The sequence below is a fragment of the Gallus gallus genome, chromosome 4, assembly GCF_016699485.2.
Source record: "Gallus gallus isolate bGalGal1 chromosome 4, bGalGal1.mat.broiler.GRCg7b, whole genome shotgun sequence".
NCBI classification, from domain to species: Eukaryota; Metazoa; Chordata; class Aves; order Galliformes; family Phasianidae; genus Gallus; species Gallus gallus.
Window position 1 is genome coordinate 54,227,161 of NC_052535.1, and position 25,592 is coordinate 54,252,752.

Consider the following 25,592-nt stretch of genomic DNA (forward strand, 5'->3'; position numbering starts at 1 on the left):
TGGTTGAGTCACCATCCCTGGATGTGTTTAAAAACCATTTGGATGTGGTGCTCAGGGACATGATTTAGTGGAAGGTTGTTAGGGTAGTATGGGTAGGTTGCAGTTGGACTTGATGATCTTGAAAGTCTTTTGCAACCTGAGCAATTCTATGATTCAATTCTATATAAGTACTTTATTATCAGGGCTATACAGAGTGCTCTCTTGCTGTCCTGATGTACTTAGGAGAAGTCTCTATGTTACAGATTGAGATTAGATTCAAGTCACTCATCCAGATAATCACCGTAAGAGATATACAGTCAGCAAATAGCTGTGCTGAAATAAACTAAAAGTCCAGTTCAAATTTTGGAGAAGTCCAAAAGGCAAATGCGGACTGTCAAAACTAAACTTTGTTAGCTCATTAAACTGTAACTCATATCCTTCTTTCATCAAACATCTTATTCTAAATAAAAATAAACTACTTCCCTAAATTCGCTTGCTACTAAGTACTTGGAAAATACAGGAGAAGAGTATTAAGATATATCTCAGCAAGTAGATAAGCCTGACACAAAGCCCTACGTGTCTACTGACAGCGATCTGTATGTGACAAGTGACAAAAGGCACTAATACTCAGAGATCTGTATTGACTTTGGTGTAAAAGAACACTGTTTAGATTGGAACTTGTTCAAAATCATGCCCTCTTCACTGTTACTATGAAAAATTCTACTGATCTGGCTAATTAATCCTAGGTTTCATTTTAGGATACACTAGAAGATGAAGGAAATACCAGAGCTGGCACTGCTTTAAGAAAACCCTACATTTTGCTTCTAGTTCTTTTTAACCTGGAATTTATTATGAAGAAGCTCATGCACTTACTTATGAAGTAGCTCGTACGCTTCGTTTTTCTTCAACAGTCAACTCTCAAGAACATGTAGCACTGTATTATCAGAGACGTTACACACAAATTATAAAGAAGCGAATGCAGACACCTAAGATCCACAGCCCACTACTAAATAATCAGACTAATGTATTCTATATTCACTGGAAATTTCTAAGTAATTTTCAAATGTTGCAGCTCTGTGTGTTATACTATCAGCAGCACATAGGAGACAGTCCTTGGCAAAAAAAAACAAAAAACAAAAAACAAAAAAAAAAAAAACAAAAAAACAAACCAACCACACACAAAAAAACAACAAACAAACTTAGCAAATGGGCAGCTGAAGTTGGGCAAAAGATAGCTCAAGTATGATCAACGCCTGCTGCAATACAACATCCACTTTCAGCACATAGTTTGAAATTACTTATGGAAGTGTTAGGCTGAAGTGGGCTCCTTGCTGCCAGGCCAGCTATAGTTATCCAAAAGGTGGCTTTACAGACATAGCATTGTCCGCTTACTATAGCCATATAAAATTGAGTATTGTGGTTTAAATGCTTAGTCAAGCTTTATGACAAGGGATCTAGATGCACTTGAATGATTTAAATGCCCAGCTAGCCTTGCTATCCCTTCCTAGAAATTTAGAAGATTCCTGTAATAGAAAACATGTAGAAATACTGCCAAATTAATACCTGACAGAAACTAAGTAACATGCATGGTTTAAACAGGTTTGAGCAGATTCATGTTTCTCTTAGTATGTTTAGTAACACTGTAATATAAAAATATTTATGTAAGTATCTTATTTTTATCCTGACCCCAAACAAGTAGCACTCCTTGACAAAGCCAAATTCTACTGTCCTAGCTCATTTTAGGCTGAGCAACTTGAAGACAAGCCACAAAACAATAAACGGGATCAAAGAACGCAACCCACTGCAAAAGCATTTTTGCCACCCTGATCTTTGGAATCTAACTGATAATTATCTTCATAATAGAGCCTGGTGAGATTGTCACAGACTGGCATGATGACATTGGTACAGCAATATAGGTTAATCATTTATTTCCATCCACTCCATCTAAAGATCAAACTTCAAAGTTATGCTTTTCTTTTCCCAGTGTCCTGTAGCTAGCAAGCTGAAGAAAGCCACAAAGCAAGAATCCACTCCCTTAGCTTTCAAGATTTTCATACAGACAGCAATACTTCACAGATTTTTTAATGCAGCATCTAAGCAAAAATTGTAGGTTTGAAGTCTGCACAAGGACAAGCTAGGCAGAAGAAGGAAAAAGGTTGTGGGATATTTCAAAATAAAAATGCATCCCCCCAAAATTAGTTATAATATTAGAAGAAAAAAAAAAAACTTCTACAGAATTCGAAGGAACTCTGACTGAAGTGTACATAGCGTCATTCTTTTTACACGTAAGGAATCTGAGATCATATTTTAGTATGTTCGTAGTCCTAATTAACTTGTAAATTATGGGAGATTAAAAATGCAGCTGCTTGTTCTGCCACTGACATTCCATCCGACCTCAGGGAAGAACAGCTCTTTATGCTGTCAGTTTTGTACCAACGTGGAGACACCATGGAGCTCATAAATACCAGCCACTGTGGAGATTCTTGCTTAACTGACAGAGCTGTGGGACTGATCTTGAGAGAATCCTAAGGATTCATACTCGATGAAAAGAACTGCTATGGATGGGAAATTGAGACAGAAAGGGAGCAGCAACAGGCTGTAACAGGAAATCCAGGAGCCAGCTACTTGCTGTTCCCATGGTGAAAAGGTTTGGAGCTGGCTGCTTAGCCTGACTTCCAAGGGAGCCCGAGGAAATCACAAGTGGGGACAGGCAAACAGTGAGATAACTGACAGGAAAAGCACATGTGAGAGAAACTCCTGTTAGTTTAGGACTCACTCCATGAGACCCCTCCCTCTTTGTCAAGGTTCAGAATTGCTGAATACAGTTTGATGTAGAAATTCGTGCTTAAACCATGGATTTTGTTTTCAGAGCAGAAAAGGATGGCCCGAAATGACCATCATAAGGAGAGCAATCAGCAACACTGATTTTCTTTAAATACATAAAAGACTGCTTCAGATGTTTCAAAGTTCCTTAAATGTAATGAATCAGCAGCTTCTTGGAGAGAAAGTCAAATCTGCCTAAAATTTAGAAAACTCTCTTGAAATGCTCAAATAAAGTGAATTTGCCAGTTGTTAAGAGTTCATACAGTCCTGAAACAGTGTGAATATGGAAGATGCCATTATTCAAGTAAAGTATTTTCAATCTATCAGTAAAAATAAATAAATATCCAAACAGGTAGTTCAATCTTTTCATATGAAAATACTGTATGTTACACATATGCATGAATTATGTATCCATATTCTTCTACATATATTTGAACTGCTGCACAGCCTCATGTTTCTATTGGATTCAAGGCAACTTTTCAAGTGAACACGTGGTGCAAGAGTTACACTGCATCACTGACAGAAAGAACACTTCTGCAAAGACTATTAAAAAAGATAATATTTTTGACAGTAAATCTGATGATCACCTAACACCATACTTTTGTTTATATATATATATATATATATATATATATACCTCATAAATGATATAGATAGCTAATGATAATTACAAAGGTCAAGAGACAACACAATGCAATAAAAGAGATAATCTGACTAAGAAGCAGACATTCCTTTTGCTTTTTTTCTGAGCTGGCTGAACAGTGAGATGGGAATCCATGATTAGCACAGAACTGGGCATGGGCTGTGACACGTTTGAGACACCAAGTTTGTGCTCAGCTCCATACTAACACAACTACACATCTTCTGCCTTAAAACTTATCCATTTCCAACTACAGGGCTGGCAGGTGTGCATCTCCCTAAGACAAATCTCTTGCCCGTACCTGGCAATGCCCCAGCTCACAGTGAGATACAGTAAATTTCTCCGTGATAGAAAATGATAATTGTGGAATTATAATACTTTTATAGTGGCAAGATTTTATTTTCTACCAAAATAATGCCTACTTTGCTAATTTTATATTAGAACTTTGATGTAAGTCAGTGTGATTTAGATAAGAGGAAGAAATAAACCTGAATATGTGGAAAAACCTGCATTTAAAAATTGTAATAATGAGATGTAAATGCTGTTGTTACATTATGAGGGTAATACATTATGTATTACCCTTACATTTTCAACAACAAATAAACAGTCCACAAGCCTTCGATACAGCAGGCCTAAAGACGGGATTATAAGGAAAGAACATGTAGCTAGTGCAGCAAGAGTGGCAGACTCTGCTTCTTTCCAGACTTAGACCAAAAAAAGGCATTTCTAAGGTGAAAGGCTGCGTCCTCAAGGGAGGGGAACTGCAGCAGCTGGAACAGAGGAAGATGAGAGGACAAACTGCAGCCTGAAGATGATGTGTTCACAATCCCAATCCTTGCCACTTGTGGGTGAAGCTTCCTGCGCAGAAAAGGCTGTGGGGTTCTTGTTCCCTCACACAGCTTAAGCAAAATCCCCAAGTTCAAAACATCGGCTGTAAGAGGAGATGGCTCACTTCAAATGAAGTGAATTATGAAATAATCATAAAACGAGCTCTGTTGGCAGATCAGAGATAACCTCTGCTGGGACAAAATTCTTAAAGTGTATAGGTAGAACAGGAGGTGTTTGCAACTAAATGGACTAGATTGTACCACATTTGATCTTCTAGGAGACAAAAGGGTCTGGAAAACAAATTAATTCTGGTGCACAGTCAGTAGCAGCCTGTTTTGGGTGCAACTACAGCAACTTTGTTTGCAACAATAACAATCTAAGTTGTTTTCTTTTCCTCTTTCCTTAACTTCTGTACAGTCTAAAGGTGAGGAGTAGCTATTGAGTTACTTCCCTCTGCATCCTCTTAGCCAGATTAGCATTGATTTCAAAATGAACCTGAGTGGAATGGAAAGCCACACTATTTTGGTATCACCAGCAAAGTTCTAAATTTATAGTTATACTTCAGTAAAACCTTTTGCTGCAGGTCTGGAAGAAAAAGAAGATTATGATAACACCAGACTAGTAAAATTCATTAGTTAGAGCCAACCCTGTTATCTGTGTGATAAGCAACATTCATTTCAGCATTCAGGATTTACATTTTTGAAGCTAATAGACAGCAGATTTGGTGCCATCCATAGGAACAGACTAACTATAATCCTGAGTTTAGTACAAGCAGATTTAGCACCAGCAAATTTGCTCAGTTTCAAGTAGCACTATCTTGTGGGGAAGAAGGAGCTGAGCCAGTGTGTGCTCATTTTCTGCATTATCCTTCAACATTTAAAACCTGGGATCTATGGAAATCAAACACGTTGGGTAAAATTCACTTAGCAGCACATCAACTACTGTAGGAATGGACAGAAACAGAGCATTCACTGAATGGGCTATAATATAGAGAATACGTAGAAGGTGTCCTGAATTTAGACTACCTATTAAAGAGTGAGGACACGAATGGAGAATATCATCGCAATTTCTGTAGCTCAGCACTAGACTCGAAGGTAGCAAATTGTTTCTGAAACTGAACCGAGTTTCCCAAACTACCTGTGGATGTTCAGTGGATCCTTCATCTCATGCTTATTATGTGGAGTAGAATAGATTCTCACCAAATTAGAATGGACAAAGCAGAGATTTGTGTTTTGTCTGTTGGGTAAATACGTTTTCTCCAGTTGTATAAAGACCCTCCCACCAGTATAAAGTCCTATGCAACAAAGAAAATGTCAATACATTCTCTTAGTCTCATTATTATTTTCATTAGATAGCCGGTTTTTTACTACAACTCAAATAAGATGAACAGAATGAATGGGTTAGTGACTGTTTATAAAGAAGAGTAATAAAGATACTATCATCATTTGAGGCAATAAGGGAGGGAGAGATTCAGCAAACAGTGTGCTTACAAGTGGAAAACAAGTTAAACTAAAGTGACCCCCCTCCTTGACAAGATCAATGCCACAGTTGAGCTTTAGCCAGCCACATCATCATGTAAATTGCTTTCCTGATAAGCCTGTTCATAAATTCTCTTTGCAAAGCTCTGCTACTTACCAGAAGTCTGCCTACAGACAGAAAGATGGCATTTAACGGTACTTGGAAAATAGAGAAAAATGAGAACTATGAAAAATTCATGGAAGCAATGGGTAAGCCTTACTTTTTTGAATGCCTTCTAAAAGCAGGATACCACTACGGCGGAATACAAACTTAAGCTGTTCATGAACTACCATCTGGCTAACCTGTCCTTTGTTGTCTGCTATTTTGCCCTTGCACATTGCCCTGCACTTATTTTGAAAAGACTCTATAGAGGGGAATACAAGGAAGAAAAACATTCTGATTTTATTTGCATTGCGATAATCTTATGCATTTAGCTAATTCCAGTAGAGGCATTCCAGCAGAAATTTAAATAGAATTATATGTAAGGAATATTATTTTGATAAGACTGTTTGAAAAATTACACAAGAGGGAAATTGCTGGTCTCCAGTTTTGCAGAACACACATGATTTGAGTCATTTTAACATGCTAATGCTTACTTTAAGCTTGTACAAACTGCCTGTAATATGGATGTAAACATAACTATCCTAGTTGGATAGTAGTTTGTATTACAGGCTGAACACTGCCTCAGTGAAAGGTGGAGAAGAGTAAGACTCTGAGTCAGAATTCTGGGCTAAGCTCCCTCAACTACAGAAAAAGTCACAATAAAAATGCAAACATGATGTTCTATTTTGTTTTTCTCTGCTTGATGTTAATTGATTATTATTATTTTTTTTTTTTAGGCGTGAATGTGATGAAAAGAAAGTTAGGAGCCCACGATAATCTGAAGCTCACTATTCAGCAAGATGGAAACAAATTTCTTGTCAAGGAATCAAGCAACTTCCGTACCATCGACATCGAATTCACTCTGGGAGTCAGCTTTGAATACAGTCTGGCTGACGGGACTGAACTTTCAGTAAGAGACTATTTATATCATCATATATTCATTGAATAGTAATAACTTTACGAAGTACAGTTTCAGGATCAATGATCTCTCTTCCTAGGTTCTAGTTTAAACTTGGCTTTTAAGGTCTGACAGACCAGGAATGCTTGCACCTTATACGTAAAATCACAAACTAGCCTTAAATGTTAGTGGTTCAGCATTGTGACAGGAAGCTCGGGGATCCATACAGTGCCCAAAAAGCAGAGTACCCAGCAATTTTCACATGCTGAAGTCCAGGCAATTGCAAACTTTACTTCTTATAATACTCAAGTACACCATCTAGAGTGTAGAGTGGGTATCTGTAAGAAATTAACCATATCAAAAGAGAGAAAGATCACCTGAGCCTGACAAAAGGGCAATTAAATAAGCTAACTTTTTTTTTAATATTTCATTTTTTACAGCCTTTCCAACTGTGTCCTAAAAAACATTATTACACTGTTTTAATCTTATCTTAAAGCACTCCTGCAGTCTTTAAATCAACTCAATGCCATGCTTATTGCAAAACATTATGTATGCAAACCACGGTTTTTTTTCCCCCATCACAGGGCTCTTGGAACCTGGAAGGAAATAAACTCGTAGGAACGTTTACTAGAAAAGATAATGGAAAAGTACTCACAGCATACAGAGAAATTGTAGGCAGTGAACTCATACAGGTGAGTTGAACAGTTGCTTATACACAACTTAAGAATATAATGAACTGAAAACAGAGATATCAGAGATATCTTGAAAGGCCAAAGTATTTTGCACAAAACCAATCAGCCTCACTTATCTTCAGATAAAATACTCAAGTCTCGTAAAAGTATTAAAATTTAGAACTTTGGAATTTAGAACATAAAACTGGCAAAGTGTGATTTGCTACCTGAATGAGCTGTATCTTATCGACACATTCTGAAGTCTGTGAATACAAGCTGTATGTAGAAGCCACATACATACTAGACACATTCTCCCTGAAGGCCCTTTTTTGCCTTCTAAAGACATAGTATAGTTTTCCCAAGGATAGCATTTCCCAGCCCAGCAGCTGACACAGAGCAGGAAGCTTGAGACAAAAGAGAAACATTTCATAGCTCTCTGACCAGCTGGTCACAAACTTCTTGAATAAATAACTCTCCCATGGACAGGTGTGAGATCTGAGCTATCAGAACACAACAGGCCAACTCTTTCTCACATTTCTAATAAAAGCAGGCACATAAGTGACACTTGGGAATACGGTATTTCAACACTTTGGGAGTGTTGTTTTGGTGGTTTATGTTGTTTTTTTTTTAAACTCCAAGAACTGTCCAGTTCTAATGAGCAGTTCTAATGTTTCCATGGAGAATTTATGCCTATTGACAATAGGCTGCTTTCCTTCTATTCCTTTCCTCAGAGCCCTTCCAAGGGCTTTTAGGCCCCCACATGACCACCTGCCACAATTATTTAAAGCAGCTCTAACCACAACACCTGTGAAATGAAATTTTATAATAGCAGTCACTGATTTTCCTTCTTAATTTCTGAACAGACCTACGTGTACGAAGGAGTTGAAGCCAAGAGAATCTTCAAAAAGGAGTAAATACTTTACCCAGAAAAGCACTGGAATCAAAATCCTATTTAAAAAAAAGTCAATTTTTCTACATATACTTTTTTTTTTTTAATCTCCTCGCAGCACCTCCTAAGTTGTGATTATTTAGCCCTAATGAAAACACAAGTTTACATTTAGTGCTTTACCTTGAATTAAAAAAAAAAAAAAATCCAGTTAAAATTTGAAGCAAAGACTAAAAATGTTACTTGTAGGAAGTCTTACCCGAGTAACATACTGTAAAAGGCTGCCAAAACTATTTTCTATAATCAGAACCTCAATATTTTTTGCACTGGTTCTTGAATGGCAACTTAGCTTCCTTACCATGATATTTGTAGTGACAAACAGTTTCTCTGTGTATGGAGTATTGTGTAATAGAGATGGTAAAGCTTAAGAGAACCCTGAGAACAAGCAAGTCTCAAAAACTGTTAGATGTAAATAGAAATATACAATAAATAAAAAGATATGCTCTGATAATACAGCTCACTTTGATATTTTAAATGATATCTCTGATACCATGCTGACATCAACAGGAGCAGTATCAAGCACTTACTGACAAGAGACAGATAACCCACACAGTCATTTTATAAGTTTGGTTTAAAAAGTATGGCAATGCTTTAAAAACATACAGGCTTTGAGCTGCCCCGGTTTATTGAGGGTCAAAATCATTCTGTCAAGAAGAGCACCAGCAGCTCTGAGTGATTTTCTTTCAGGGCATGAAAGAAAATATTCAAGGAGTCTTAACTAGATAAAGAACGATTTCAGATAAAGCTGACTCTACATGCTGTGCGTCTGATGGGTAACAAACAGGCATCACGTTCTGCTCATGCTGCTTATTCTGCAGCTGCTAAGTTCAACCCAGCCTCAACCCCCGGAGCGTTAATTCCTAGTGCCCTTGGAGGCACAAAACTTGATGAGCACTCTGCCCTGTGCTTATTTGCATTTCTTAACGGGCACAGTTACGTTACACTTGGATTTAAACGGCTTTTTTTTTTTTTTTTAAGTACTTCGTTAAGTTTATCCCGCTCTCCATGACTGTCTTTTCGCTGGGAGTAAAAGAGCTAAAACAAAACCTTCCATCCTTCAGTTTTCTATAGCTGAAGGCTCCCCGGCTTACGCTGCTGTGGCGTTCAGGGTCTCAGGGCTCCCTCTGCTGGCACCACGCTCTCACGGCGCCAACAGCATTCTACTCGGGACTACGACGCAACTCATTTCCTTATAAACTGGGATCTCCCCCGCTTTGCCAGATATCGATTGTAATAGATAGTCTGCTCACCCGTCTACACAGCGAAACCGCCTCGCAATGCTGATGGAGCTGGCGGGTCTCAGCGTAGTGCCAGCAGTGCAGCTCTGCGCCTTGGGAGCTCCTCACGCAGCATAAACCACCCACACAAATTTCTGCGTGCTTGGGGAGCACGGCTAGCTTTCGAGGCTAAGTGCGTATCTCATAACAGCTTCCAGTTCTCCCACCTATCACACCGGCATTTCCAAGTTGATCCTTTAGCTTTCTCCAGGAAGCCACAACAAGAACTTGTTTATGCTTCCACACAAGTCCTGGCGTGGTTTAAGAAGCAAGGGCAACGTAACGGGCAGGGGCTGACCTCTGTTTTCCACACACCTGACCTCACCTGGCCAGGCACGCCGAGGGCCGGCAGGGAGAAGCGACCAGCAGAGCCCACGGAGCGGTGCAGGAATGCTACCGGCTCCGACTCTGCCTCCCAGAGCGTTACTTTTCTCAACAGCAGCAGCAGAAGCGGGACTTCCCTCTTCATGTATCTTTACCACACTGACTCGGGGTCCCCGCCGGCTCCTCAGCAGCAGGGCTACCTGATGGATGCGGGCAATGCCCCTCACGACAGAAAAGCCGTGACGGCTACCGTAGCCCGGCCGCCGCGCACGGCAGGGAACATTCACAGCGAACGCCTGAGCGAACTGAACCCACAACGTGACACACCAACCCGTCAGCAGCGGGGCGGGCAGCGCGTCACGCGTAAAGGGCGGTGCCCACGCGAGGGCGTGGAGGCGGTACGTGCGCTCCTCTCCCATTGGCTGCTCACCCGGAAGCGCAGCGAGCGCCTGCGCGCAGTGCACCGCGCCCCGCCTCTCGCAGCGGCTGCTCCGTGGCGAGGCGATGGAGGCGGCCGTGCGGCGGCGGCGGCCGCGGCCGGAAGAGCGAAGCGCGGCGGATGGAGAGCGGCCGCCGGCCCTGTCGGGGCAGTCCTATTGGTTGGACCTGTGGCTCTTTGTCCTCTTCGATGTGGCGCTCTTCGTATTTATCTACCTGCTGCCCTGATGGGCCTGGCCCAGGTCAGTCGGGGCGAGGCCGGAGCGGGGCGAGGCGTGCCCGCCGCTCGGAGCGGGGGCGGCCGAGCGGGGGCGGGGGGGTCCCTGCGGCCGTCTCAGCCGAGTGCCGCGTTGTTCCTGCTCAGTATGAAACGAAAGGCTCGCAGTTGGGTCCATCACCTCCGGCCTGACCGCTCTCACACTCAGCCCGAGTCTGCAGGCTGCTGCTGCCACACGGGACGATCCACAGCGGCACAGAGGTTTCAGGTTGATGAGCCGTGAAGCGGATACCGAGATTGACAGACGAAGACCGGTAAATGCAGGTGTAATTCCGAACAACTAGCAGCTGGGCTTCCTTGGGCAAAAAAGCTGTCAGTGCATAGGTCGGGCAGTACAGGGCTGTTTCTTTCATGCTTGCTGCATCTTCCAAAGACTGTACAGCTCTGAAAGTAACCAGAGCTTTCTGTTTTCCACAGAGCCACGTGAATCACTGGATTCACTGGAGAATCACTGGATGCACCTTATGAACATAAGCAGGACCGTTTGAAGGAGGAGCATTTGCACAGCATAGACAACAATGGAGAACGAGACTTCCCATTGATGGAAAGGCAAGAGGCCCCCTGAGCTGGAGAGATGGGTGCATGCTGTATTGCTGTACATCCTGGGATGTATTATGAGTATTGTCTTTAGGAGTGTGTCTGTATCCTGTCTTTCCATGTTCTAAATTGTGCCTTTCAGGTCAGGAGACAGCTTGACTGTGCTTTTTGTTGAGTATAAATGAAAATATGCACTGTTTGAATAAAATCCAGCAGTTAGAGACTGAAATTGTTGCTCACACTTATTTGCTCAGAAGATGTAATGTAGCCCATTTGTCTTGCTTTCAAAAACTTTACCTCTCGCTGTACCAGAGTGCACGGGAGATTCTTGCTTCAGCAGTTACTGTGCCAGTGCACAGCAGTACCTCTGCCCTCACTTGCTGATTTAGGTAATAAAAGCTCTTGTAATGCTCCTTCCTCGCTACAAGCGGTGAAGGAAGGAGCATTACAAGAGCATTCTTAAGCAATTGGCAGGTTACACATACCCACTCCCATAAAAATTTTTTAAGTCTCTGGCTATAATGAGGCTTTCAAAACCAGTGCTGCATCAGTGAACATCTTGCGTGCTCAAGATGTTGCCGGCTTGCTTGCCAGACCAATCAGGTTTTTGGGAAGACTATGGATGAAGGCAGTTGAAGAGCATCTGTCTTCTTTATTTTCACCTTAGTAATGATTTGAGAAGTACAATTTCATTTTTCAGAAATATAAAGTGTAACTGGATTTGTGAGATCACTGTTCGTTTCTGCCACACTGTACCTGACAGCAGCTTATTTTCATGTAATACAGTATTCAGGACACAGAAGTAGTTACACATTATTTTCTTTTTTCTTTCATTCTTCATTGATGCTGGTTTTCATTACATATTCAACTTGTGCACTCAAAAATAAGACTGATGCTTTAAGAACTGAGTTACCTTTATCTGCTAGTGTTCATGACCTACGAAAATGGCAGTAGTTTAGAAGTACCTGACTCAGAACAGGAAAAAAAGTGAACAGGGATTGGATTCTCACGAACAGGAAAATGGTTTCCTTTTTATTTTTCTCCTACTGAACTGAACCTATTAAAGAGATAAGTTCACTTTTGTTCCCCTCCCCTCCCTATCCCCCCAAGCAATTTCACAGTAAAATCACAAAGGAACAAGCTAGTAAGGAAACACTAGAGCTGCTTCATTTCTCCTTTGTGAGGAAGACTGCTGAGAATAAATGGTTAATATTTTGACAGAAGAGCCATTAGCTTACGAGAAAGTTAAAGCCAGGCTGTGGTGATTTAGTTATTTCTTTTAGTTAAGTCTGACATAGAAGGTTTTACATATCTGGGAAAACTTAAAACTATCAAAGCACAGGCTTGTGATGCTTTGAGCTCAAACTATTTCATAGCTTGAATAGCTGCAATACCTGAATGTATGCATCAAGACAACCTTCATTTATACCTAGTACAGCAAAACTGGCAAGGCAAGAAAAAACAAGTATAACTGAGCAAGCAGCTGTCACCAAGTCTGTGGAATTACAGTGTTAAAAATCTATGCATTTCATAAATACTAGAAAGCCAGTACTTATATACTTATATATGTGTGTATATATACACACATGCACACACTTTATATATACTTATATACTTAATATTTATAAACCAGTACTTCAGATGATGAATTTTACTGTTTAAATATGATCATGGAACCACCATCCTCTTCAAAACTTTCAAGCATTACTATTAACTATCACTGTTTAAATGTGTGGTTCTGGGAGGCCACGGTGTGGTTTTATTGTTGCAGGTTTACTTGTGGTTTTTAAGGAAAGCACGGAATACAAAAAGAATACAGACAAAGATGGTTTATATTTTTATCTGATAATTTGAACAAGCAGAACTTTGCAAGAAAATAATTCTAAAGACTGAAAAATATATTAATTACAAGACTTATTTATGTATTTACTGTTAAAAATATGTCTAGGCTCTTATACAAATCTATAGCCAGAAGGGGACATTTATAAAAAAATAAATAGGCACCCTAGGTAAGTCAGGACAAGTTATCACTTATTTGTTAGCAAATATTACATACATACATGGAGTGCAGAGTCAAATATAAAAACAAAGGTGCCTTAATTAGCTGTTTACTATTATAATTAAATACCTGGTAAACATGGGTCATGTAAAAAGTTGTCTGGTAAGATTGTTTCAAGCAAAGCAAGGAGACAGAAGTACGTCTAAATTAATGCATCTACTTTAAAAATAAGCTTTACCAGTTGTGCTCACTGGAAACCAAATTCATTGGCATCAGTAACAGGCATTCATATTGCTTATTGTACACAAGTATGAACATTGCTACGCATGTTTAAAAATAACTGTTATAACATCATTCACAGTTGTTGCTGTGCTATTTATACATAAAAATACTGTCCTTTCAAGTACAATTTCTGCAAACATTTTACAAATTATACATTATTTACAAATTCCATAATTTGTTTTTTACACAAGTATTAGAAGACAGCTCTGCTGAAATGCTATGTATAGCATGTAACATTGCTGTAGGAGCATTAGAAAAAATTAATTTACAAGTTTTGAAATCTCTTTCAAAAATAAGACAACTGGGAGTCTTCCAAGGGTTTTCACACTCAAGGCTTCCTCTCTGATTTGTTTACAAAAAGACACTGGTCTTAAGTTTACCACCAACCATTCCTAAGCATACATAATTATCCTGCACGACAAACTCCAGAATTCATTTCTCAAGTGCTATAACAAATTCTCATCAATAAGAATAAGGTTCATCTAAGATACCTGGTTTGTTGTATATGTTGTGTTCCAGTTTCACTACAAGTAGTTTAAAAACACTGATCATGAAGAATAACCAAACTGGATAACTTCATTTATCGTTAAAGAGTTCGACCAAATGTCAACATTTGGTTGAAGCACTAAAACTCACATAAGGTATATAAACATAAAAAAGCCTTTCTGACTAACAGTGCAAACATAAGCAAGAGTGTTTTCCATGAATATTTAACCTGCTTGCAATATTTTCCTTAAAAGGCATTCATGTTCAGATATAGTCAGCAGCACCCCAATTTTAAGATAAAACTAACAGAAATAATTACAAAATTCAGCCATTCCAGATTAATTTTAAGTAATGCGTTACTTAGAATAGACTGAAACAGAACTCTAAGCCTATGCTTCTGCCACCACAACACAGAGTGGGTTATTTCAAACACTCAGGGCTGCCCTGAGGGCAAAATCCTGTTCACCCTGCTTTTTTCCCCACCTCCCACCCTGTGCACTGACTTAACGTGTAATCAAATAGAAGATAAATTAAACTTCTCTTCTGCTTTGTTACTGAATTAAGTCAGACTAGTGAAAGACACAGTAAATGCCAAAGCTGCCAGAACAGCAGGGCAGAGTGCTAAAGCAGAGGAAAACTTTTTTCATGCTACCCCAGCCTGAACAGCTGCAGGGTCAGTCACACTTAATTGCGATGAGAGTACTTAACTATTTGTAGAATTGTTTCAAAGAGAGGTAAAATTTGTCAGTAAAATCGTGTCTAATCCCCACTAAACATTGCCAAAAACATCAAGCTGAAAAGATAAGATGTTCGATAAATAACAACCTCTGTAAGGACATTGTTCTCTAGCACACTGCGCAATCTCATCTTGAAAGCCTGCAACAATAGGTTTTCAAGATGCAGCTGAACAGAGCACTACGTTATCTCAAAGTTCCCTTCTCTCAAAAAAAAGTTGGACATGATTATCTTCTGAGATCCCTTCCAACCTGGGCTTGCACTGTTCTTTGATTCCATAATTCTGAAACCTTATAAAAATATGCATTTGATAGTTGGATAGTAACTCTGTATTTTTAAACTGACATCACTGTATCAGTTGGTAGCTTATGTAATTGAATTTCAGTAAGCATATAGCTTACAGGATGAACAAATCTGATAAGCAAATTTAAGAATTTGTACAGAGCAAAGTACATCAATAGGATAGTATTACTTACTATAGTTTACTTGGCACTGCTGCTGCACAGTATGGAGCAGGGGAGTCAGGGACAAAGCAGGACAGGCAAGGGAGCCCTGTTCTTTGCTGCCTTGCAGCACTGGCAGCTCTAGGGATTTGCTGGGCTCCTTGTGCTCTGTTGGTGCCTCAGGAAAAGGAGACGTAAGCTGGTTAGGAGCAGGAAGCAGGACAGCTCCCCAAGGAAGAAGGACAAAGATGCAGACGATGACTCCAATGAGAAAAGCAATACGGGCAGAGTTTGGGACAAGAGCACGCAGTGGCCAGTACTGCAGATGGCTGACAAGTGCTAAGCAGTGGAAGAGCTGGTGGAGGATCATCTTTGGGCCTGCCAAGGATGCTTCCTGCCACAGCTTCATGCTCTGGCTGCAGCAGGACATCAGGATGACCTGGGTCTATGAAGGACAGAATGCCCATGAAGAAAATGTTTTCTACTGCCCACTCACACCTCTGAGGCTGTCATGGTTTTATGATTTTTGGTTATTGGTATTCCTACATCATGAAGTGCACTGGGAGTTAAAGAGTTAATGCTACAGTTCCAGGCACCTAGTCCAGAAGAGAAGAACTACATTCCCCAGAAGACTGTTCACTTTCTGTTATCACTCCTGCTCCTGAGGAACACATAGAAGGCCTCGGTAGGTCACCTGACATCCCTTTCACCTTCTACTCTCCTCCCTGCTGCTCGTCCCAACCTCACGAATCGCCTCATCACTAATGTAAGGCCTACAGCTTTCAGATACTCTCTCATTATATTTATTAGCTTCAATTCTTCAAATAGCGCGTTATCTTGCATTCCGATACCATATTTAGTAAATTAGTTTATTTCCCCTCAGACTTGTTGCTGCTGTTTTTAATTATTTTGGGATCCCGTTTCCCCTTTCCAGAGGCGCAGATCTGTGGATCCCTCCGCCCTGCTAGTCACGGAACCAGGCTGAACCAGCCCATAAACCATCGACAGAGGCCTCCCCCCAGGTACATCTTCCATCGTGGAGGGGACTGCCAGCAAGGAAGTCCTGCCTGCACCTGAAGTGTACCTGCACAAGGAAGCGTCTGCTAAGGCATGTGCTGTGTTTTCTCCACCTGCACTCAGAACAAGCTGAGAGTGAAGCAGGAGCCCAACCTCTTGGACACCTTCTGTGAGGGCTCCTACCTGTATGTGGAGAAAACCACCCACTAGTTCCAGAACCAGGTGACAGGAGCGTGGAGGCTGCTCTGCCTCAGTTGCAAGACCGCTGTCTGACAGTGCTGCTATGTCACAGCTCCTTCGAGACTAAGCTCACCACTACCTTTATTAATGCCTTCTCCAGTGAAATGATGTTTAGGGTACAGCTCCACGACCTGGACATGTTCCTGAGCATCGAGCAGGCTGATGCCAGCTTCAGCAGCAGCACAGCATAGCCAGAAATCTATGATGGGGCAGCAATTCCATTTGTTGGGCACAGAGCCAGGTGTGCCCAGCACCACAGCTTCCACCTCCAACTGTCTGCAGTCTTGCACCTGTCTGCTCGTGGGCACAAGCTTTTCTATCCCCTCAAGCCCTGAAGACAGTTGTGATTCACCACCTGACAACCACAGCCCCCATCAAGCCTGACACTGAGGGATTGCCTGTGTGGCAGAATGATCTACTGCAGCATCTCTGCTGCTGCCTAGAGAAGAAATGCCTCAACTGCTTCCTTAGGCTACCACAGGGTGCCTGAGCACCTGGCCTTCTGAACAGCTGGCCTGCTCAACATCTTCCATCAAGCTACCCACACTCAATGTGCTGCTAAATGCAAGGAGCTGTGAGATCAACTTACAAGAAGGCTGACCCTGAAAGAGGTCTCCACTGACACAGAAAGTGGTCTTCTCACACAAAACTGCACGGATGGGACTCACAGGTGGTGGCAGATGATGACCTGCTACAAGGAAGAAGAGGGCAGGCAGGATGCAGAGACAGAAAAGAGAGGGAAGGCCCTGTGCAGCAGCCTGCTGCAAAAAGAAGCAACATCCTCATTGGGACAGTCCCCCCAGCACAGAAGCCAGTGATGTAGTCATAAATTTTTACCCTGCCTTCCCATCCCATGAACTGGCACAGCCTGGGTGGCCATTCTGCACAGGACCTGACATTACCCCTCTCAGCTGTGGTTATGCAGGGACCCAGCATGAGGCACCACTAATGTGCCTTGATGTGCTTGCTAAAGGCAAGCTGGAGAACCTGCCTGTCCCAGCACCTTCTGGGGGCTAGTGCCCCAGGACTGAGCATACTAGACAAGCAGCAGATGCTGCTCAACAGACTGGGAATTGCTCCTGCACATTTTCTTTGCTGACAAACCCCACTTCTGGGAACCTGACTTCATACAACTTAAGATGATATTGTGTGGAGGCTTACAACAAAGCGTTGTTAACATGCCGGCATGTGATCACTCACAATCTTGGAGATACTTCATTACTTCTGGGAGCCCCTGTGTACAGATGTCAATAAACTGATTCTATGAACAAATGCTCTGTCTGTGAGTTCCTGCACAACTCTGTGGAGAAACACATGCATTCAGCACCCTATGCCCAACTGGGGAGCATTGGCAGAAAACATGGAATCCACAGACCCAAAAACTCACCAAGGTTGGAAGGGAACTCTGGAAGCTATATGGGGGGGGCTCATAAGACAGAAGGGAACAGACTGCTTAGCCTGGTCTGTGTGACAGGACAAGAGGAAATGGTTTCAAAAACCAGAAAGAGGGGAAATTTACACTGAATAGGAGCATTTGTTTTTGTTTTTTCCTTTATGATAAGGTTAGTGAAGTACTGGAACACGTTGCCAAGAGATGTGGTAGATGCTCCATTCTTGGGGCATTCTCAAGGTCTGGCTGGACTGGGCTCTGAGCAACCTGATGTAACTGTAGGTCTCCCTGGTCATCGTAGGGGAGTTGAATCATGACTTTTGAAGGTCCCTTCCAACTCTAATGATTGTATGAATTCATGATTGAATTTGAATTCCCTTTAAAAAAAAATCTTACCTATCACTTACAAACCAAATAGTTCTAAAGAATTATTATTAAGGCTTTTAAATAGCAAGTTAGAAAAATCTCTGGATAAACCTGTATTAAAGACACTTAAAGGTTGGTGAAAGCAAAAACTCTCAGCAACATCGGTCAAAAAAACAACCTCCTGCTACCTGTCAGGGAAAATACTGCTCTGCTATACTATGTAATATTTACTGGTAATATATTTATTCCTTTTGTTAGTCTAAGTATGTAATGACTGAAGTCTGAAGGAACACTTCTTATATTGCAGCTATTTAAGTCTTAAAAACATATATATATCAATTAGTAACATCGAGTTGATCCCACTGCTGTAAAATGCATACACTTAAAGGGACCCTTTTTAACATAAATTATAGAAGACAAGCCAAGTAACAGAGGTAAGCATTAAGGCAACTAGGAGTAATAAATCAAAGAACTAGAAGTTTAGCACCTCTTCTCCTCTGTTCACCTACGTTTGCATATTCATTTTAACTCCTAAGCAAAATACAGCCTACTGGGTACCAACCTACCACACACATTCAAGTCCTGTGCCCATTTACAGACTATATGAAATGCAACAGTCAGATCCAGATGTACTTTTAATCTATCTACTACAGTGTAAGCCTTCTACATTTGCTTTGTACCTTTGCTCGGATGTGGGATGCCTGGGCTCAAGAGTAGTATGGTATGTAGCATTCAGTTCTACTCCAGCTGGTGTTAGATGCTTTTCTTTGTGAAAGCTTCCACTATCTGTAAAATAAAGCTTGGGTCTCTGATGATATTTCATCCTGTATGTGTCAGTCATACAACTGTCTACTGAAAAATAAGTTGTTAGGGATACACTATCATTTCCATCCACATAACCAGCATTTGGTCCTGTATGACGAGATCCTTTCTTTAAGAAGTTCTCAGACATCAACCAAAAGTCATTAACTGGTAAGCTAGGTGGAGAATCTGGTTTATGAACAAACATCTCATTCCCTTGAAACGACTCTTTAAGCCTTTGTTCACTTGTAAATACATTTGCTTCTGAGGCAGACTTAAAAGGTGCACCTGTTTGTCTTAAATTATTCTGCAATGCTTCTGTTGATTTTACATCAGCTACTGAGTTAGTTTCTGATCCTGGCAAAATATTCAGAGCATATTTCTTTGGAGGTAGAGGGGGAGGAAGATTCTGGTAAACTGCTTCTGGCACCCAAAGAGCATCCACCCTTCGGAGCTGGCGTCCGGCATTCTCACAGGGTGGAGGCAGCACAGTGGGCCTTTCTGAGGGATTCTGTGGCACGAAAGGTGAAAACCCCACCTTGGGACCAAATGTTCTTGCATGATGAGGCTGCGGTTGGGAAGAAGGGTGGAAGTCACTGTTGATGGGCTTCCTTCCACAGTTGTTTTCTGTATAAGGGTGGGGTACACCATCAGCACAATATGCTGACACATTCATTGTCTCAACTCTGTCCGGATTAAGCCACTCTGAAGAATTCTGTTCATTTGCCTTGTTCCTACTGTCTGATTTCACGATCTCTTTAACAATTGGCTGTAGAGTTGATGATGGGAAAAATTTCCTATTGATCTCAGGCATTTCAGCTCTAAAACAAACAAACGAGCAAACAAGAGGATGTCAGTACCTATATAAACATAAAAGACAAAGTGACCAAGCACCTTTAACAACATCAGCCCGCATAACACTGCATGGATATCCCTGAGCTGACTAAGGATCTGCTATTTAGTTAATAAACAACTGTTTAACTGTAACTTGTATTAAATCACTACAAGCTTCTTTCATCTGAAATGTACTGTGTCCCAAAAAAATCTCTGCAGACAATTAAACAGCCATAGTAAGAAAATTCCTTAGAGATTCTGGACTATACCAAATACAAATTCTGTTTTCTTTAAGGATCTTTGTGACTCAGTCTGATACTTTTTTTCAAAAAGTGTTACTTTTGAGTGCCAAACATGCATTTAGATTCTTGATTTTTAGGAGGTGCTGAGCATTTGCAGTTCCAATCAGAACCAACAGGTACATAGCCACAGCTTCTAAATAGACATAACGTTTTCCTCCCTTACTTGCAGAGCTTTTCAAACCTTTATTGGGTTATCACATTAAATCTCTACTTGTTCTATAATACCTATTAAAAACAAAAATATTAAAGTTGTTGCACTAACAACACGGTTTAAAACTACATAAGTTATTTACGGTTCCATCTACTAAATACCAAAATTAAAACCATTTTTTTCCCCCAGGAGTCAAGCTTTCAACCCTATAAATTAGGTAAATGCCAAGGGCATCATCTGTCATAAGGTTTAACACCATCATTTTCACATAGTTAATACTGATTTCTATCACATTACAGAATGCAGTATTCTTTAATAGTATTACATAGAAAATTAATAGTGGTATTTAGTTACCTCTTTACTTGAGGACTGGGCACCTTGCAAGTGCAATTCTGTTGGGATATTAACATGAGGTCTGTAGTTAACTTCTGTATTGATAGGGTCTTTCCTAGAGTCTGGAAGTGGAAAAATATTTCAAAATAAATGGAAATACAGTCCAATCTCCTTGTGATTTCTCAAAGGTAAACAGACAAACAAAACACAACAAAAAACAACTCTGGATAGGATCTGACAGAAGTCAAGATAACATTTTTGAAAAAGAATTCTTCAGAGAATCAGAACATCTATTAGGCCAAAATAATATAGAGCAATTGTTTTTTTTTTTAATCTTGTCAGGAAAGGGGTAATTATCACAATTTCGGAGTCCTATAGACACGCTTTCAAAAGCTAACACATCACATAATCATAAGCACGTTTTGAGAACAGGTTTTCACATAAGCATTTATACAGACAGCCAAAATAAATTCCAAAATAAATTGGAAATTATATATTTCATGACTTTTGAAATTTCACACGATTTATTAACAAAATAGAATTAATAATGTCAGAGTGGGTTGTTTTCTTTTTTTTTTTTAAATGAGAAATGCATTAAGCATTCTTGAAACATTTATAAAATGCCAGATAACTGTTACTTCTCTTACAACAATTGTACAGTTTGCAGAGACACTGAGTAGATAAAGAGCACTCTCACCCACACACCCTAAGCACACAACACTAAGAACGCGTGGGCCAGCAGTACTACACACACTCTATAAGCTCCTATTCACTGATGAGAAAAAAAGTTCTTTGCTTTTAAAATATGCTATTTCTGAACAAAGCAGCTCCTATTGAACAGGGAATAAAAGAAGCATTGAAGAATCCATGTTGACACCACACAGAAAAGACTCTCTTGGCAAGTGACAAGCAAAAGTCTGTTTAAATACAGCTACTGTAGATGTTCCTAATGCAATAACTGGCTCACTGTAATCAGTCACCTGCTTCACAGCCATTCAAAATAAGCTGAATTTTGTAAGTGTATGGACTATATCATGCAACTACGTTACTTATCTCAGAAAAAAACTGCATCACAGAATCATAGAATCACAAGGTTAGAAAGGACCTACAAGATCATCTAGTCCACCCGTCCTCCCATTACCATTGCTACCACAAGCCACTAAACCTATCTCATAGCTCCTCATCCAGACACCTCTTGAACATTGCCAGGGATGACGACTCCACCATCTCCCTGGGCAGGCCATTCCAGTGCCTGAACACTCTCTGAGAGAAAAAGCTTTTCCTTATGTCTAATCTAAACCTCTTCTGGTACAACTTGTGGCTATTTCCTCAGGTCCTCTTTGTTGCCTGGGAGAAGAGGCCAAAGCCCTCCTCATCACAACCTCCCTTCAGAAGTTGTAGAGCGCAATGAGGTCTCCTCTGAGCCTCCTCTTCTCCAGACTGAACAATCCCAGCTCCCTCAGCCTCTCCTCGTAAGATTTGTGCTCCAGACCCCTCACCAGCTGGGAATGTACTTCACAAAAGCCAGCATACACTGCCTCAAATAATCTAGCAGATTAATCTCTTGAGTTCAGAGATTTAAGTTACCCTACTGGAAACAGGTAACAGACTGTACCCTTTACATCAGAGGAAGTTACAAAAGTTTGTGTCTTTTCTTACCTGATGTAATCTTACTAAAGTGCTTTATTGTTTATTTTTTTATTTGAACACGTTAATTTCCCCGCTTTTAAATAAAGCCTTAGAAGCATTATTTTGATATGTGAACTTATTTTTCACTTAAGTCAAAAGAATGACAATAGAAGTTAAAAAACAAACCAACAAAAAAAACCCAAACAACTAAACTTTGGGCAACGTTGGAGATTTGCTTCAAGGGTCTGTGTCTGTCCTATCTTTAAGAGAGGAAAGATTAAAGATGCCAGATCTTTGATAAAGGACATAGGTTGTAGAGGCTAAAAAGGTGTATACCTGAAAAGAGATATGAAAAGCCTTCAATATCCCTTTCCTTCCAGCCTTGAAACTAAAATAAGTTATTGCTATTCAAGCTTGTTAAAAGTACCACAACCCTAGACAAAATGCTTATGGGAAAATACAGTTACTTGAATGAGCCCTCGTCATAGCTGCAAGGGTCAAGGACCTAAATTGAAATGAAGTTCAAAACTGCTCCAGCAGGCTGTGCCTTCAGAGATAACTAACACTGAGGTAATCAAGTAGCAAAATCTATAGCAGAATGAAATATTTGCTAAGCCATAAATCCCTTTTTTGAAAAAAGCACAGGCTATACAACTGCTCTTTAATTCCACAGAACAGTTGACGAAGAGCATTCCAAGCGAAACTAAAGGAACGCAGCACACTAGGTCCTTCCAAGAGGCAGTATCATAAATCTGTCAGGAGGAGGCAGCAAAGGTTAGTAAGTTGTTCTTTAGAGTGACCATGGCACACGTTCAACCAAAACTGCTCAGTGATACCAGGTGATTTGTGCCTTCAGAATTCCAGCTAACTTAAAAATAGATGTGTTATTTTCTCTTCTGCTGACATGAGATCCATGCAAGGTTAAAACTCGGTTTAGACTCTATTGGGAATTTTGGCTCTAGGTTCTTTGCAAAACCAGATATGGAACACATGAGCACTGTGCTCAGCTAGAGATTGCCAACCTTATCAACAGGTCATAAGCAACTTACCACTAAGTAAAGGTAATTCCAGTCTTTCAAATACAAATACGGTGAACATCTACTTTCACATCTGAATAGGTAATCTGGATTTTAAAAATCATGAACACCCATTCTATAGCCAACAAGTCAAAAAAGAGTTTTTTTCCTAATGACTTAATTTACACGTGTGCAAAATTCTGCAATGTCTGAATTCTATACATAAATTAAAAAAAAATCAGTTTCTTCCTATGGTTTTAGCTGCATCTTTCCTGTAGCTTAGATTTTTTCCTAGGATTTTCTTTTTCAGAATATGTCCAAATTATAGTTTGTGTGGTTTTCTAGTGTGATAAAGAAGTAAAGGTAATTTGGACTCTTGCCAACATATTCATCAGAGCTTCAAAATGATTTTAAATGGAACTGGAGTTGTCCCATGCTGGTGAACTCAACAACCATTTCCCCTGCCAACAATAATACTACTTACTGAAATTATCAGAATGGCAATTTCATGTGTGTGTGTGCCTTCAGAGTCAAGGGATCATTTTCACAAAGGCAACTGAAAGCATGTTATTATTATGAAAATAATTATCAGTAGCTAGCATAGTTACTACTATAAAAAGCCACAAGAAGATATTCTATACCCCTAATTCTGTATTTCCAAGAGTTATAGTCACCTTTCTTCAGTGTGAAAAACATAAGGTTGCAAATTCTGCCCTCACGCTGTTCATATCATTTATTCTACGTACATACAAAATACCACCACCCAAGTTCACTGAACTCAAATGTCATGAACATCAATGCATAAATAAAAATAAAGAATACTGTATCTGCTTAATAACCATATTTGCCTCCCAAAATTTAATCGCACAAATTAGGGACTGGTCACGTGGGTCATTTACTTTAGTACTAGTTATCTGCTGCTTACTCCTACTGAAAGAAGCAGCAATTTGATTCACATTACCACCATGTGATCCAATGTTACTATCTTTACAATGCTCTAACAATAAGTTTATTTTTGTAGGTCAAGGACAAAACTCCTCAACTACTGAACAATATCCTCATTCAACTCTTGTTAAAATCAGGAACCAGTAAGAATGGTAGACATAATTAAAATTAAATGTTATTTCCCTACAAAGAGAAGATATTTTTACAAGTTGCTATGAGCAGCTACAGAAGATTACTTACATTTCATTTTATTCTCAGAAACGACTGGCTATTTACTTGTTGAAGTACCATTTTCTAGGAGTCTGTATGGTAATTACCTATCATTTCCAGACTTGCTCATAATATTCTGAAATGTAACATAAGGTGGTACAACTGGTGCCTCTAAATGACTCCTCCTCCTCTTCATAAAGGTGTCCAGACACACACACACTTCTTAGACAACCAAAATCAGTCTAAGTAAATCTTTATCTCACATGTGATATAATCAAATTATTCTTTTTTTTTTTTCAGCCTATTGATCACTTACATTAAAAGTAGTTTTGCAAAACAAACACAGGAGAGCTTCACATCTAAATTACACCATTTTTTTGCTAAGGAACTAATAAAGAGTTAGTTACTGAAATAGAAGTACTGAATAGATGGGACATTAATATCAATATTCTTTGATAGTTATTATGACAATGTTTTATGATAACTGTAAGGGTCACTTGGAATAGAAAACAGTACCGAAGAAATGTGATGCATGGTGAGTTATAGCTATGTTTAATATATTAGTTTACTGTGTAAGCTAATTAAGCTACCTATTTCTCATCCTGACTGAGTCTTGTATATATTTTAACCAGTGCTTTTTGTGGGTTTTTTGTTTGTTTGGTTTTGCTGGTTTTTGTTTGTTTGTTTTTACTACCTAATTATTTCCCCCCCGCTACTGGAAAGTACAGTTATAGTACAGAACTACAGCAGAAAAAAAAAGTCATAGAAAAACAGATATTTGTGTTCCATGAAGGATTTTCCTTTTGCCATCAAGATAAAACACCAGATTAGTTTTCTTTCCACAACCAAAAAGTAACTGGAATAGCCAGTTACCATGGTATGCCAAATCCATCCCCTCTGTTAATTTTAAATCTTAGAAGAAACTATACTGTATGTTCTTCCAATGAAAGTATGATATCTATGAAAATCAAACATTTCCTGGGGAAGTGTCTTAATACTTATTGCACCTCTTTGTACAAGCACCATTCCATTGTTCCAGCAACAGCAGATAATGATTTTGGCTGGCCTCATGGTGACCTCTAACATTTATATGCCAAGGGATTTATAAAAATCCAGTAGACATGTTAGTATGTAAAAGGAAGCAGATTTCCTTAT

General features: G+C 39.9%; 3 protein-coding genes and 1 long non-coding RNA gene across 13 annotated transcripts in view; 2 read left to right on the plus strand and 2 right to left on the minus strand.

Annotated features, from left to right (window-relative positions):
- Window positions 1-10,348, minus strand: part of LOC107051713 — a 145,820-nt gene extending 135,472 nt beyond the window's left edge. For 5 of the 8 annotated variants that reach the window (XR_006939053.1, XR_005859175.2, XR_006939058.1 and 2 more), the window contains exon 1: window positions 9,656-10,348. This is a non-coding gene — a long non-coding RNA (uncharacterized LOC107051713). The remainder of the gene's footprint in view (window positions 1-9,655) is intronic. The other 3 variants (XR_006939054.1, XR_006939055.1, XR_006939052.1) reach the window with 2 other exon arrangements.
- Window positions 5,904-8,412, plus strand: FABP2 (fatty acid binding protein 2). The gene is made up of 4 exons (NM_001007923.2): window positions 5,904-5,997; window positions 6,628-6,800; window positions 7,373-7,480; window positions 8,323-8,412. Exons 1-4 carry the CDS (start codon window positions 5,931-5,933, stop codon window positions 8,371-8,373), a joined length of 399 nt encoding a protein of 132 aa, NP_001007924.1. The 5' UTR covers window positions 5,904-5,930; the 3' UTR covers window positions 8,374-8,412.
- LOC107051795 lies at window positions 8,331-11,487 on the plus strand. 2 transcript variants are annotated; one of them, XM_046940419.1, is made up of 3 exons: window positions 8,331-10,686; window positions 10,870-10,975; window positions 11,139-11,487. In XM_046940419.1, the coding sequence occupies exons 1-2, from the start codon at window positions 10,150-10,152 to the stop codon at window positions 10,942-10,944; spliced, it is 612 nt and encodes a 203-aa protein (XP_046796375.1). In that variant the 5' UTR covers window positions 8,331-10,149; the 3' UTR covers window positions 10,945-10,975; window positions 11,139-11,487. The 2 variants fall into 2 exon arrangements, with proteins under 2 accessions (XP_046796375.1, XP_046796376.1); XM_046940420.1 differs by lacking the exon at window positions 10,870-10,975.
- Window positions 11,488-18,446: 6,959 nt separating this feature from the next.
- The window catches only part of USP53 (ubiquitin specific peptidase 53), a 32,601-nt gene continuing 25,455 nt past the window's right edge, over window positions 18,447-25,592 (minus strand). For both annotated transcript variants that reach the window (NM_001389489.1, NM_001395991.1), the window contains 3 exon segments: window positions 18,447-19,838; window positions 20,659-20,682; window positions 20,684-20,759. In NM_001389489.1, the coding sequence (NP_001376418.1) occupies window positions 18,857-19,838; window positions 20,659-20,682; window positions 20,684-20,759 (1,082 nt within the window). In that variant the 3' untranslated portion in view covers window positions 18,447-18,856.

Excerpts from the sequence above, each read along its gene's own strand:
- FABP2 (NM_001007923.2), top strand. The coding sequence starts at position 5,931 with ATGGCATTTAACGGTACTTGGAAAATAGAGAAAAATGAGAACTATGAA. Across the intron at positions 5,998-6,627 it reads AAAATTCATGGAAGCAATGG|GCGTGAATGTGATGAAAAGA; the intron begins GTAAGCCTTACT and ends TTTTTTTTTTAG. Across the intron at positions 6,801-7,372 it reads CTGACGGGACTGAACTTTCA|GGCTCTTGGAACCTGGAAGG; the intron begins GTAAGAGACTAT and ends CCCCCATCACAG.
- LOC107051795 (XM_046940419.1), top strand. The coding sequence starts at position 10,150 with ATGTATCTTTACCACACTGACTCGGGGTCCCCGCCGGCTCCTCAGCAG. Across the intron at positions 10,687-10,869 it reads CCCTGATGGGCCTGGCCCAG|CCCGAGTCTGCAGGCTGCTG; the intron begins GTCAGTCGGGGC and ends TCTCACACTCAG.